Genomic DNA, 12805 nt, shown 5'->3' with positions numbered 1-12805 from the left:
TGCTGACTGATGTCACACGTCCTCACTGGTCCTTGCCACTGGACAACATAACAAACAATGGATTCTCACTGTCTTGGCACAAGTATTTGAACATTTCAGCTAGTGGATTCTTTTCTTTTTTAAAGATTTATTTATTTTATGAGTACACTGTAGCTGTCTTCAGACACACCAGAAGAGGGCATCGGATTCCATTACAGATGGTTGGGAGCCACCATGTGGTTGCTGAGATTTGAACTCAAGACCTCTGAAAGAGCAGTCAGCAGATCACACCCCACTCACTCACTGTTCTGGGTGTGAAGTTTCTTTACATTTCTTATACCTGAAAATTTTGCCTTCTTTACATTGCATTTGCTAAAGTGTTGTTTTAGCCCTTTCTGTCTGCTATTACAAAATGTTATAACCTACGTAGCTTATGAATAATAGAGAGGACATCTGTTTCTTGGAGTTCTGAAATCTGGGAAGTCAAAGATGCAGGTACTGGCAGATTGGGTGAGTGCTGATGGGCTTTTTCAGAGCTGGTGGCTTGTCTCTGTCTCCTCAAACTGGAGAAAGAGGGTATTTATTTATTTATTTGCACTGGGGACAGGGCATTTTGTTTTAATCCGATCATTTATTTCACTTGGAAGGGCTCCACACTCAGAATCTAATAACTCCCCAAGCCCCCTACTAAAAGTTTGCAGTAATGATTAGGGGTACAGAGATATCCAGGCCATAAAAGTAATTAAAAGGTAAAAACTTACACCTTTAATCACAGCACTCAGGTGCAAGAGGCAGGAGGCTCTCTCTGAGTTCCAGGCCAACCTGGTCTACAAATCAAGTTCTAGGACAGCCAAGGCTGCTACACAAAGAAACCTTGTCTTGAAAAACCAAAACTTTTGAAACAACTTTTAAAAATAGTTTTATATCTTTGTTATTGTGAAGCTGCAATTTACGAGTAGCTACAATTCATGTCTGCTACTCACTACAGCCACTTGTGAGGCGAGGATGCTTATTAATAACCCTTTGGGAAGAGTAAAATTAAAGCCTAATTATATCCCTGTATACAATGATTGTTCTTGGCTGTTACTACCTCTGTCCCAGGCTTTATGACTGGATTTAGAGTATGGTGGACACTGTAAAGTAGATGCTGTCTGCTGCCTGCCTGTGTGGCCTGGGAGTGGATGCAGAGCTGGACCAGTGTTAGGTGCTTTGAATGACTCTGACTCTACCTTCTAGCATGTAGAAGCATGAACCAAGTCAGCTAACTTTTATTCCCTTTTCTGTTTTCTTACCTATTGAAGATAGGAAATAATTGTGTGTTCATATGTTTGTGTGTGTGCATGTGCTGATGGATTTAACCTGAGTGTCGGTACTCAGAAACCATCTATGTAGAACTGTTTTTGAGATAGGGGCTAGTGAACTTGGGGGTTGCATCACCGTGCCTTGCTTTTTAACTTGGGTCCTGGAGACCACAATCAGGTCCTCATGCTTCCATAGCAAGCCCCTTACTGACCGAACTGTCTCTCCAGCCACAGGAGACAATTTCCTAAATCTTTTACTTGATTGGTCCCTGGATGTTACAAGACTGTGCTCGGTCAAGCAGAAAATACTATGAAAACACACAGTTGCCTTTCCCTGTGAGGAAGGCGAACATGGATTCATTAAAGCTAAACCTAAGATGGTGATGGGGTAGAGGGCATTAGTGGGATAGGGGGCGTCTCAGGAAGAGGCAGGAGTTGCCCAGCACTTCCTAAAAGTCTCTCCCAGCTCCATCTCTCTGAGAGCAGATTTGTATACAAGAGCTAACAGACTGACAAAGAGGACCCATTTCCTGTGGCTCACAGCTCTGTGGGTCCCAGTCCATGGTTGTTTGGCTTTGTTGCTTGTGGGCCAGTGGTGACACATCATGGAGAGACATTGTAACTGAGTCAAGCCCTCCTCCTAATAAAGAACAAGAAGAAAGGAGGGACTTACCTTCCTCCTTGAAAACGTACTTCTAACGATCTCTAGACGTCCTATTCTTCCTCTCATAGGTTCCCTGACATTGCAATGATGCCACTTGGGTCCCCCAGACTCTAATGCATGGGCCTTTGGGAGGGGGGCATTCGAGATTCAAACTGTAGCACTCTTCAAGCCGGGATCTGGATTTATAGTCAAGGACTCAGCTTCCAGGTTTCTGGGCTGTTCTTCTGTGAATTGGGTAGGTTTCTAGGTATGAGAACTGCATAAGAGCAAAGGTCAATAGCTTGTGCTTGAGGAAGGGCCTCTGTCATCCTGAGATGCTATCATAGCAACCAGAAGAAAGGCAGTGAGGGGGCAAGCCAGAGGCCATGCTGTGGGAGGAGCAAGTGGGAGGAGCCATGAATGGACAGCACTTAGACCCCAACATCTGAAATGCTAAGAAAACTTATTTGAACGCTTCTCTGCAGTCAACCACTCATAATTGGTTCTTCCCCAATTTCTTTGTTTTTAAGATTGTGGTCATTTAACACAAGTGACCAACAGGTTTCTCTGAAGGCCTGCTCCAGCCATTGTAAACCTAAAAGGTTGGTGGGCCCATCTCTAACACAGCTTCAAGTATGCACCTGTGTGGGTCTTGACATCTGCTTGAGGGCCTGGCTTTCTGGGCTGATCCCTGGAACATGAGAAATGGCTGTTAGGTTCAGAGGCCATGTCTAAGTGAGTCTTTGTGCTGGGAAAGAAGTTGCATTCAAGACTTGGGGAGTCTTGGTTGGAAGAACTTTCTGATTCCCAGAAGTGTTGGTCGGGATGGGTAAAGGGACTGTAGCCCCCAGTCTGATAGCTCAGACTGTACCAGGAAACGATGGTATTCAGATGTGGGCTGTCTTCTGTTCATTCTGAATTGATGGTAGGTTGCTTCATGGTCTGAGACTGGTACCTGGAGCCTTGATGGAATGTTGTCCATTGCCTGACTGCCTTCTGGCCCATCCTGTATCCCTCTCCATAGCCTCAGAATCTTTAATAGTTCTGTCATGACTCTGAGATTGAATAGAAGCTTCTGCTGGTTTCTGCCCTTGCATCAGACAGAACCTGTGTGGGTTTTGTTCTGTTTCCTAGCAACAGGGCTTCCTTACTTCTCTATCCTTGGTTTAAAATGCTCTTTTCCTGGGTGCCCTGCTCTATTCCCAGCCTCTTCTCCCCTGTCTCTAGAGGATCACTAAGCCAAGATGTCTACACAAGTTTTACAAAGCTGGGATGTCTTCACTTTTTTTCCTCCCTTGTGTTTGGATTGGACAGGGGGATCAGCATCTGCTAGGCAAACCTTCCCCCACTGAGCTGCATCCCCAGGCCCTCTGTACTTCCTTTTGCTGCCTTGATATGCCTGACACCTTTCCACCCTGTAACAGCCCCACACTGTCTTCTCCTATGTCTGTTGCTGTCATACATCCGGCATTCAGCTGCCCAGCTTAGCATTGACCACAGAGGCTGCCTGTGACCCATGGCATGCCTGCCCCTACCAGCCAGACCCCAAAGGTTCTTACCCAATACTTTCTAGGCACTGGACTCAAAGTCCTAGTCTCTCAGCGTGCCCTCTCTCTATGCTCTCCCCTTTACTTCACGTCTGCTTCTTATTTTGGTAGAGTTGCAAAGAGCATTAGCACACCCAATTGCCCTAAACCAACAACTGATATTTTCCCCAATTGCTTACGTGTTTATCCCCTTCCTGTCACCTTCCCAATCTTTCTACTTAAAACCTGCCTTGGTTAGCTTTGTCTGTCAACGTGAAACAAACCTAATGGCACCTGAGAGTAACCTCAACCCAAGGCTTGCCTCCATCCCCTGGGGTGTTTTATTAATTGCTAGTTGACATAGCGGGGGTCAGCCCACTGTGAGTTGTGCCTCTCGTTGGCAGGTTGGCCTGGGTGCTGTAAGAAAGGTTGCTGAACATGAACCTGGAAGCAAGCCAGGGAGCAGGGTTCCTTCATGGTCCCTGCTTAGGTTCCTGTGTTCAGGTGTCTGCCCTTGGGTTGATGCATGGGCTGTAACCTTATTGGCCAAATGAGCCCACCCCTTCTCTAAGTTTGTTAAGGTCAGCGATTTATCCCAGAAATGAAAGCAAGCTCGTGCACTACCCTTCCTCATGTACTTTCTCTGAGCTGCTGGAAGGCAATCTGCAGACCCCCTGTCCACCTTCATCTGCACGGTCTTTACACTTCTGGAAGCTCACCCTCACCCTGGCAGTAAACCACAGGCGGTAATACTGTACTCCGTCTCCTGTCATCTGTGTCTCACTTCTTCTAGTGTCTTCTTCAGCTTCTCTTTCTTGGTCCACAGTGCCGTTCACTGCAAATGCGTGCATGTGTGTATGACATATATGCGCGAGTGTTGGCATGTTATGTGTGTGCATGGAGGACATCCGAAGACAGTATTTAGGAGCTGGTTCTTGTTCCTCTCCTGTCACAGTGGGTTCCCGGCTCACACCCAAGTCACCAGGCCTTCATGGCAAGTGCTTTCAATCATGAAGCCATCTTGCTAGCCCCACAATTCAGCTTAGATTCGCACCTTGTGTTTGAGTGTCATGTCTCCCTACCCGTCTCCAATCTGGGTCAGCTCCTTAGTGTTTGTTTTTCTAGATATTTAATCTCTCTCTCTCTCTCTCTCTCTCTCTCTCTCTCTCTCTCTCTCTCTCTCTCTCTCTCTCCAGAAATGATAATATGGTAATATGGGATGTCTTGCTTAGAGTTACTATTGCTGCAATGAAATATCATGACCCGAAGCAAGTTGGGAGGAAAGGGGTTATATGGCTTCTGCATCCACATCACTGAAGGAAGTCAGGTCAGAAACTCAGACAGGAAAGAAACCTGAGGTAGGAGTTGATGTAGAAGCCCTGGAGGGATGCTGCTTACTGACTGGCTCCCCATGACTTGCTCAGCCTGCTTTCTTGTAGAATCCAGGACTCCCAGCCTAGGGATCACACCACCCACAATGGGCTAGGCCCAACCGTATCATTCACTAATTAAGAAAATGCTCAACAGGCCTGCCTGCAGCCCAGTCTTACAGAGACATTTTTCTCAATTGACATTCCCTCCTTTCAGTTAACTCTATTCTATGTCAAGTTGGCATAAGACTAGCCAACACAAGGATATCTGCAGGTTTACTTTTGTCTGGTGTTTGATCGAAATTGTATTGGCAAGAGTTATGGGGAAGATTCTGTGTTCTCCTGGGTGGGTCTTACTGTAGGCACTGGCAGTCTGACTACATTCAGTGCTGGGTGAAGTTTGAGTTTCGAGGTTAACACAGGTCAAGTTTCAGTCTTTCCATATGCAATTTGCCAGGAGCTTGGAGGAATTTCGAGATGATATAGATATCACAGATATCGGATTCTGCTCCAGCTCTCCCTCACACCAGCGTTGTCGTCTCTCTATTCTTCCCTGTGTTCCCGTGAAGCTTTGAAACGCTGACTCTCAGAGGCCCAGCTCCTCTCCCACTCTTTCAGCTGTTGTCCTCCTGTAAGGAGGGCTTCTTTCTTTCCTCCATGACTTAGGGATTTACATTTGTGTGGACTCTTGTTGACTCCTTTTATTCCACAAATCCTCATTTATATGTATTTACTGTGATGCTCAAACTACCTCAGACTTGGCCAGTGAGCGTGTAATTGTTAGACATTAGACATGGCTATTGCATTTTCCGATGGCTTTTAGAGCATTATGTAGACATGCATATGGTTTTCCCCTTAGATGTATTAATGTGGCCTATTATGTCAATGGTTTCCTAATATACCAACCTGAAAGTCCTGGGGAGAAAAGATCCCACTGGGTTTAGTTTATTATTTCCTTCAACTGATGGTAGATATTTTTGCTTGCCAGAGTTTTACCTGAATATTCTACATCCATAATTTAGATGTATGTATGTGTCTGTGGAAGTGTGTTTATCTGTAACTGTGTATATCTATGTATCTATGAGTGTGTGTGTGTGTCTGTGTGTGTCTGTGTGTGTCTGTGTCTGTCTGTCTGTCTGTCTGTGTGTACATGTGCCTATCTGTGCATCCGTCTCATTGGGGACATTGACATGACACTGGCTCTATACAAATGTGGATTTTTCTTCAGTGCTCTGGGACCGTTTATGAATCACACAAGCTGTCTGGTCTGCAAAGGTTGGTTTGGTCCAGTCCCTCCCGGAGCCATCCCAACATGGCAGTCTTTGTGACTGGGATTCCTTTGAACTTTCCTCCTTTCATTAAAGCCGACCTGCTTACCTTTGGGTTTCCATGGAAACACTTCTACTATGTGATGTTTTCCTTACATCCTTACATCGTCACCTGACCTTTCCCAGAGAGGTGCATAAAGTTCCTCTTGTCCTTGATATATTAGGAAGTCATTCTTGCTTTAATGAGATTCAAACAAGGTTGAAGATGTTCTGGGCACACGGTCTTCGTATGTTCAAGGCAGACCTTTTTAGCCAGGGAAAGACCTTTTTGGTCCATCTTTGTACTGCTCTTGGGTTTGGCGGCCCAAGTGAGGTACTGCTTGCTTATCTAGCAGGTCCACCCTGACAGCCTTCCTTGGTGTTCTGGAAAGCCTGGATGCTTTGTCTGTGTCCTGAGCATCGGACTTCTTTGTCTGCTGTTCACCGTCTCGGCTGTGTCCAGGACACGCTGGTTGGGGGGCCACACTCAGCCACTCAGGCATCACTTTCCTATGGCTGCTATACCACAGACTCAGTCGCCTAAAATAACACAGACAGTTCTCTTCCAGTCTGGGAGGTCAGAAGTCTAAAATCAGTTGCACTGGATGTCAGCAAGATGCTGGATGCTCTGTGAACGAACGGAATCTGTTCCCTCACCTCATCCAGCTACCACAATCCTTGGCTCACAGTCTTTCTCTGCTTCCTCCTGCTCCAAAACCAGTGACATTTCTCACGCTGCGTCCCTCTGCTGGCTCTCTTCTGTAACTGAATGCCCTTCCACTTGCCTCAGGGTTCTCAGGTCCCCGTCTCCATGAGTTTTGGACATTAAGACATAGGCAACTTTAGAAAGCCTCATGCAACCCAGAAAGGCATTCATTTGTTTCTTCCACCTTCCTGCCAGTGCAAAGTAACTTCTCCTTTCGTATCTGTTCAGCGTGTTTCCGCCGAGAACAGGACGATACCACCGGGGGACAAGCATAATGCTTCCGTCTCGGACATTGCTAATACTCTGTCTTGAGAGAGAGGTTGAAATATCAACACGGAGACAATGAGACAGAGCACCATGCCATTTTTTATGGCTGCCCCTGAACCCTTTTTCCCACACACCATTCTGCCAAACAGAGGAGTTGGGCAAGCAGCTGTGCCATCTCTCCCCGGTTCTCCTCTGGGCTCTTATGCAACTCACACCCATCCCACTTTAGTAACTCAAAGCAGAGAAGGCCTCCAGCTTAAATAGGAAAATCTGCCTGGCGCTGCAGACGGATCAAAAAAATGCATGGTTTATTATTTAAAGTGAGCACTGGCCGGAGCTGTCCAGGTGGCTCAGACACTCCTGGCAGCTCGTCCTCTGTGAGACTGGAGGAGGGTTGTGGCCTCTCAGAAGGCCTGGTCCAGGAGGCTGGGTACATATATGGCCTACATACTCGTTTGGTGTTCCAGACAGCAGTGGGGGGTGGGCAAAGTTCCTACCAGCTCTCCTTGAAGTGTCTGATTTTTGAATCAGCAGCGTTCATGTTCCCTCCGAGGGAGAGAACAGACAAGAGCAGAAGAGAGAATGTGTGACCAAGCAAAGGAGTGTAGCAGGGCTTCCCTCCCAGCAGGAGGCCTCAAGCCAGAAAGTCCACCCGAGGCAGGGGCAAGAGTAACGGACTTAAAAAAAAATGGCTTTAAGTTGTACATCCCTCCCCCTTCTGCAAAGAAGTCTAGCTTTTTCAGTACACTAATTTCTCATGGAAAATCCCAGAAAAAAAAGTCTCATCGGGACAGCTGCTGCCCAGTTTTGTTGGGCGATTTCCAGCCGCAGATGAAGTGGGTTCATTTTGCACAGCCTTCTTCCTAAGCAACGGGCAATTTCTTGTGCACAACCAGACAGGGAATTCACTGGCTGGAACCCGGGTGGGGTCGCACAAACTGCCTCTGGGCTGAAGGAGCCCTACCTTCCTCAACCCATTAGTAAGTCATAGATCAAATCCCTGTCACTGGGTCTGAACAGAGTTAGAGAATGAAACATAGGGGAAACCCAATAAAGCCGTGTGTTCCTGTCCGCTGGAGCAGAAAATGCCAGGCATCATTGGTGGTCGGCTTTGGCCGAGGGGTGGCCAGATCCCAGATCCAACTGTAAAGGGACACAGGGCTCTTCTGCATCTGCCTTGGGGGTACCTCCTGTCTTGGCTGCACTTAGAGGATGGATCCTCCTCTCTAAGGAAATAGCCATCACTTTAGAGACGGGACTTATGAAACGGGGTCCTGTCAGCACCCTGTTAGGGTGTGTCTTCTGGGCCTTCGTGGTTTATAGAACTACAACTTATCCCTAAAATGCAAACTGTTGACCCACCATGAAGGCTGACTTCACCATGGTGAAGGAGACTCTGTGTTTGGGGAGTCTTCATCCCTTCTCTGCTCTCTTCCTGTTTAGGGATGACAGTCAACAGGGCTCTGGGCCTGCCTTGTCCTCCAGGGTGTCATCTGAGTCACGTTTGGCCCATTGGTTTCTTTTCTGCTACTCAGTTAATCATCCTGTTGGAGTTGAGTGTTCATGGCACACCAGGGCCCAGCTGTCCTGTCATGGGCCTGGTTGGTCTGCCTCTGAGTTTGACAAACTGCCTCCTTCAGTATAAACCTGTGTGTTCCAGCAGTGAGCCGACAGTCTAGCCACTGCGTTTGCTTGTCCTTGGGGCTTCACTGTCTCTTGTCAGGGAATCATCTCCCCTCTGTCTTTCTTGTTTCTCCTATCTTAACACCGCTGTCGTTCATGTCGTGTGTGTGTGTGTGTGTGTGTGTATGTGTGTGTGTGTATGCATGTGCACAAACATGCAATCATAACACCCCTCTCTTTATTACTAGTATACTAGACTAGTAATATACAAATATATACTAGTATATATTGCTAGCATATAGGCACAACCTCATGTACATTTTTAAATTTTATTTTTCGACAGTTTCATGTGTATGGAATGTTTTGATCATCACTCCATGACTCTCTTGTCTCCCTTCCATTCTCTCTGAACCCCTGCTTCCTCCTTTTCTCCTTCCTCCTCCTCTGCCTCCCAGCAAATTCTTCTCCTTCTTTCATACCTTTTAGAAAAGGATCCACTGAGATCATTGAGGGTGTTTGCATGAGCATGGTGGGTGGTAGTTACTGGAGCGTGAGCCACATAGACATGACCACACCACTGAAGGAAATAAAACGTCTCTCCTATCCCCAGCTTCTATTAACTGCTTATCAGCCAGGAGGCGGGCCCTCACTAGCCTTTCCTTCATCCACGAGGCAATGTTGATGGGCCTGCTTGTATGCAAGCCAGCTCAGTTGTTAACTCATGAGTGCAATGGCCGTGTCACACCCACCCTAGGGCTGGCACTCAGCGGCCACTTGTTCTCATCAGACTGATAAGTGACCAGTCTCTGCCATATGAACTGCTGCCCACTGCAGAAAGGTCTCTGACCAAGGTGAGGACAGGGCTGCTCTGTGGGCATTATTAGCACGTATCCACTGGCTGTGCAAAAGGGTTTCGTAATGACATCACACGTGTGTGTAGAATGCATTTTGTAGAATCATCCCTCCGTTTTCTTCCCTTCCCCTCCAACTTCTCCCCAATATACTTCTAATAATCCCCCTATCATGTTATCTCCATCACCCCAGGATTTCACATACAAGAAAAAAAATTCAGTATTTATCCTTCTGATCTGGCTTATCTCACTTAGCATGATAATCTCTGGTCTCATCTGTTTGCCTGAACATGGCATGATGTTGTTCTTTATGGCTGACTAATGCCCCATTGTATGTGAGAACCTCATTTTCTTCCTCTGTTCATGCACTGGTGGGCACCAGACCCAGGCCACATACACACTACCACATCTTGGGTGTGTTGAATAGTGCCACAGTAAACATTGTTGTTCAGGGATGTCTGTTGTAGGGCAACTGGATGTTTTGCGTGTCTGGCTGGAGCATATGGAAGTTCTAGTTTTAGACTTTGAGGGACCGTGGCTGCTCTAACTTCTATTGCCACCAGCAGTGAATAATAACATCTTTTCCCAGAGTCCTTGGCAACACTTGTTGTTTGTTTGCTTGTTTGTTTTAATAAGTCATTCTGACCACCGTCATAGGATAGCAGTGTTGTTTTGATTTACAAGGTTGTTGTAATTTCCTGACAGCGAAAGATTTCGAGCACTTTTTCATGTGTTTATTGGGTGCTTCTTCTTGTTCAATTCATTGATCCCTTTGCTGATTGAATCGTTTGCTATCTTGGTATTTACTTTTTGAGTCCTTTATATATTCTGTGTATTATTTCCCTGTTTCTCAGACAGAATAGATACATGGAAGTGTTCCCAGAGAAGGGATGGCTTTGTCACATTTACCTTTATATTTTGTCTACAGGCCTGGCTCCTTGTCACACTTTGAAAACCTAGTGTGAATGGGTGTGGGAGGTGGGGTGGACTCCATGGCTGTCAGGCCAGCGGATCTTAGGGGTCAGTGTCAGTCCTGGCTTCATCACACACTCCTGAGTAACCTTTGAAGAGTTTGTGCGGCCTTCAAGATGGGACTGCTTGATGTCACAGGCAGTGGCAGAGGGCCAGCGAGCAAGAATGGCAGGAGGAACATCCTGTAGGTGCACACATTCCAGGCACAGTAGAAGCTGGGACTTGGAGTTGGCAACATAGTCTTGCTTGGGACGTCAATGTTGACACAGGTTCCCACCCCAAGCAGATTGCCCTGCTTACTGTCAGGGCTAAAGAGCCACTGGCTTAGGGGACACTGTTGTCCCGAGCTACGGTTCTCGCCGGCAAGAACACACTCGGACAACCGGAATCTTCTGCAGCAAAAGCTTTATTGCTTCTTCAGGAGGGAAGACCCAGACCCCGGAAAATGGGGTCGCTTATATAGCCCTCAGCCGTGGCGTTTCAGCACCTGATGTGGCGTATCAGCTCCTGATTCGTTGCTCGCCCATCACCCCACTACTATGTCCTGAGATGGGCAGTGACTAAGCGTGAGTTCACTCTCGCACTTGCGCACAAGGCTTGTTTACTAGTTAGGCACAGCGGAGGCCAGCTCCATCTTATAATGGTGATTGCTTGCGGCACGGCTCTCCAGACACTGTGACTTATGAGGACATAAGGACAGAGGTAGTGTATCTAGCCCAGTTTCCTTACCATAGATTAGCAGGACAGCATGAATCCAAGGTGTGCCCAGGTGAGTGGGGACACGTCCTTGTATCCCCAAGACTGGCCTCTTCAGAGGTTGGGTCAAACTTCCCTTGTTGAGAAAGTAACCCGGAGAAGCAGCCAGAGTGAATGAAGCTGGAGGCCCTGCTTGGATTTCTGTTTTCCTTTCCCATGACTTTTTCTCCCCCCTTCCCCCGCCCCCATTCCAGTGTGGACAGTAGAGACTTCTTGAAGAACATCCAGCTTGGAGCATATTAAAGAGCACTTACTTGGAGTCTTACTACACCACTAGCTACCCAAAAAGGGAGTGTAGTTAGGAAAAAAAGCACGGGAGACAGGAACCACTCAAGTCATGGTGGGAACGCAGTGTGTTAAAGGACTGCCAGGGAGAGTGTCTGTGACATTCTCCTCAGGGGACCTGAGGGTTCCACCAGCTCACAACCCATGGCATCGGTCCCTAGCTTCTCTCTGAGGGCTTCTGAGATTCACAAGTGTCTTTCTCCTGTTTCTCTCACAGCTGGCCATGACAGGCAGCCGTTGGCCCGTGTTCCAGACGGCTACACATCATTTCTGGATGCCAGATAAAATAAAATGCTTTATAATAACCTTCTGACGAGGCTCCACTGTAAGGCTCTTGTGCGGCATGTGTGTGAGCTGTCGGGGGGTGGGGGTGGGGTGGGGTGCGGGGGAGGGGTGGCAGCTTCTACATGGCTGTGATGCTTTCCAAAATAGATGCTGCCGAACAGTTGTTTATAAAGTGAGACTTTTGTAAAGCGAACCAAACTTTAAATTAAGTAGATGAACTTACCATTTAAAAGCAATTTGGAACCCTCCCACAGAGGGGAGGGGCTTTTGGCACGATCAGAACCAGCTGTTCAGAGTGTGCTTGTCCGTCGATTATTGTATTTTTTTCCCCTTCCATACAGAATTATAACTGTGTAAATCAGATTTCCGAGTCAGGGGCTCAGAGTGGGACACCTTTATGTACGAACAAGATTCTTTCCCAGTGTGGCTGTCTCAAGTGTGCATGGCCCCGTGACAGCTGGCGGACTGATAGCTTTCTTCCACAGCTAGGGGTGCAGGTCTCTGTGCAGGGGGTGGGGGCTGTGGGTGCTCCCACCGCATGCTGGTCCACATGGACACAGGGGTGCCAGCCACACACATGGCACCAGGCCACCCACACAACACCCCGTCCCTGATTCTGCTCTCTCGAGTGTTCAGCTGGCTTCATCTGTGAAACCGTGATTCCTGCTGTAGCTAGATAAGCGTGAGGGGTGCCTTGAGGAGAGATGCATGGGAGGTTAAGACCCAAGTGGAAAATCTGTTAGGGAGCTCTAAGCATGGCTGGACCTGGGGTTTACAGTAGCGTGGAGGTTTGCTTTTCTTGCTATCTCTGCCTGTTTCCCTCCATGTTGGCTTTACTCTCTAGCAGCATAGATGGCCTACTATGGTTCAGGGTGCTTTCCCTCTGCGTTCCTATCCCTCAAGGGTTTTAGTGTGTCAGTGTTGGTGGTGAAAC

The 12805-nt window shown here is 47.5% G+C and overlaps 1 protein-coding gene across 2 annotated transcripts in view; it reads left to right on the top strand.

The window, feature by feature from the left end:
- Nucleotides 1-12805, top strand: part of Adamts17 (ADAM metallopeptidase with thrombospondin type 1 motif 17) — a 306153-nt gene that overhangs the window by 22600 nt on the left and 270748 nt on the right. The window contains exon 4 of one of the 2 annotated variants that reach the window (XM_085841661.1): nt 11804-11871. The exons of the other annotated variant lie outside the window; for it this stretch is intronic. Within the exon in view, the coding sequence (XP_085697787.1) occupies nt 11804-11871 (68 nt within the window). Of the gene's footprint in view, nt 1-11803; nt 11872-12805 lie in introns of those variants that run through there. 2 annotated transcript variants of the gene reach the window in all.

Source organism: Mus caroli, unplaced genomic scaffold, assembly GCF_978045245.1.
Source record: "Mus caroli unplaced genomic scaffold, Mus_caroli_1 scaffold_8, whole genome shotgun sequence".
Classification (NCBI taxonomy): Eukaryota; Metazoa; Chordata; class Mammalia; order Rodentia; family Muridae; genus Mus; species Mus caroli.
Note: the sequence above shows the minus strand (reverse complement) of the source record. Positions and strands in the feature narration are given on the sequence as shown.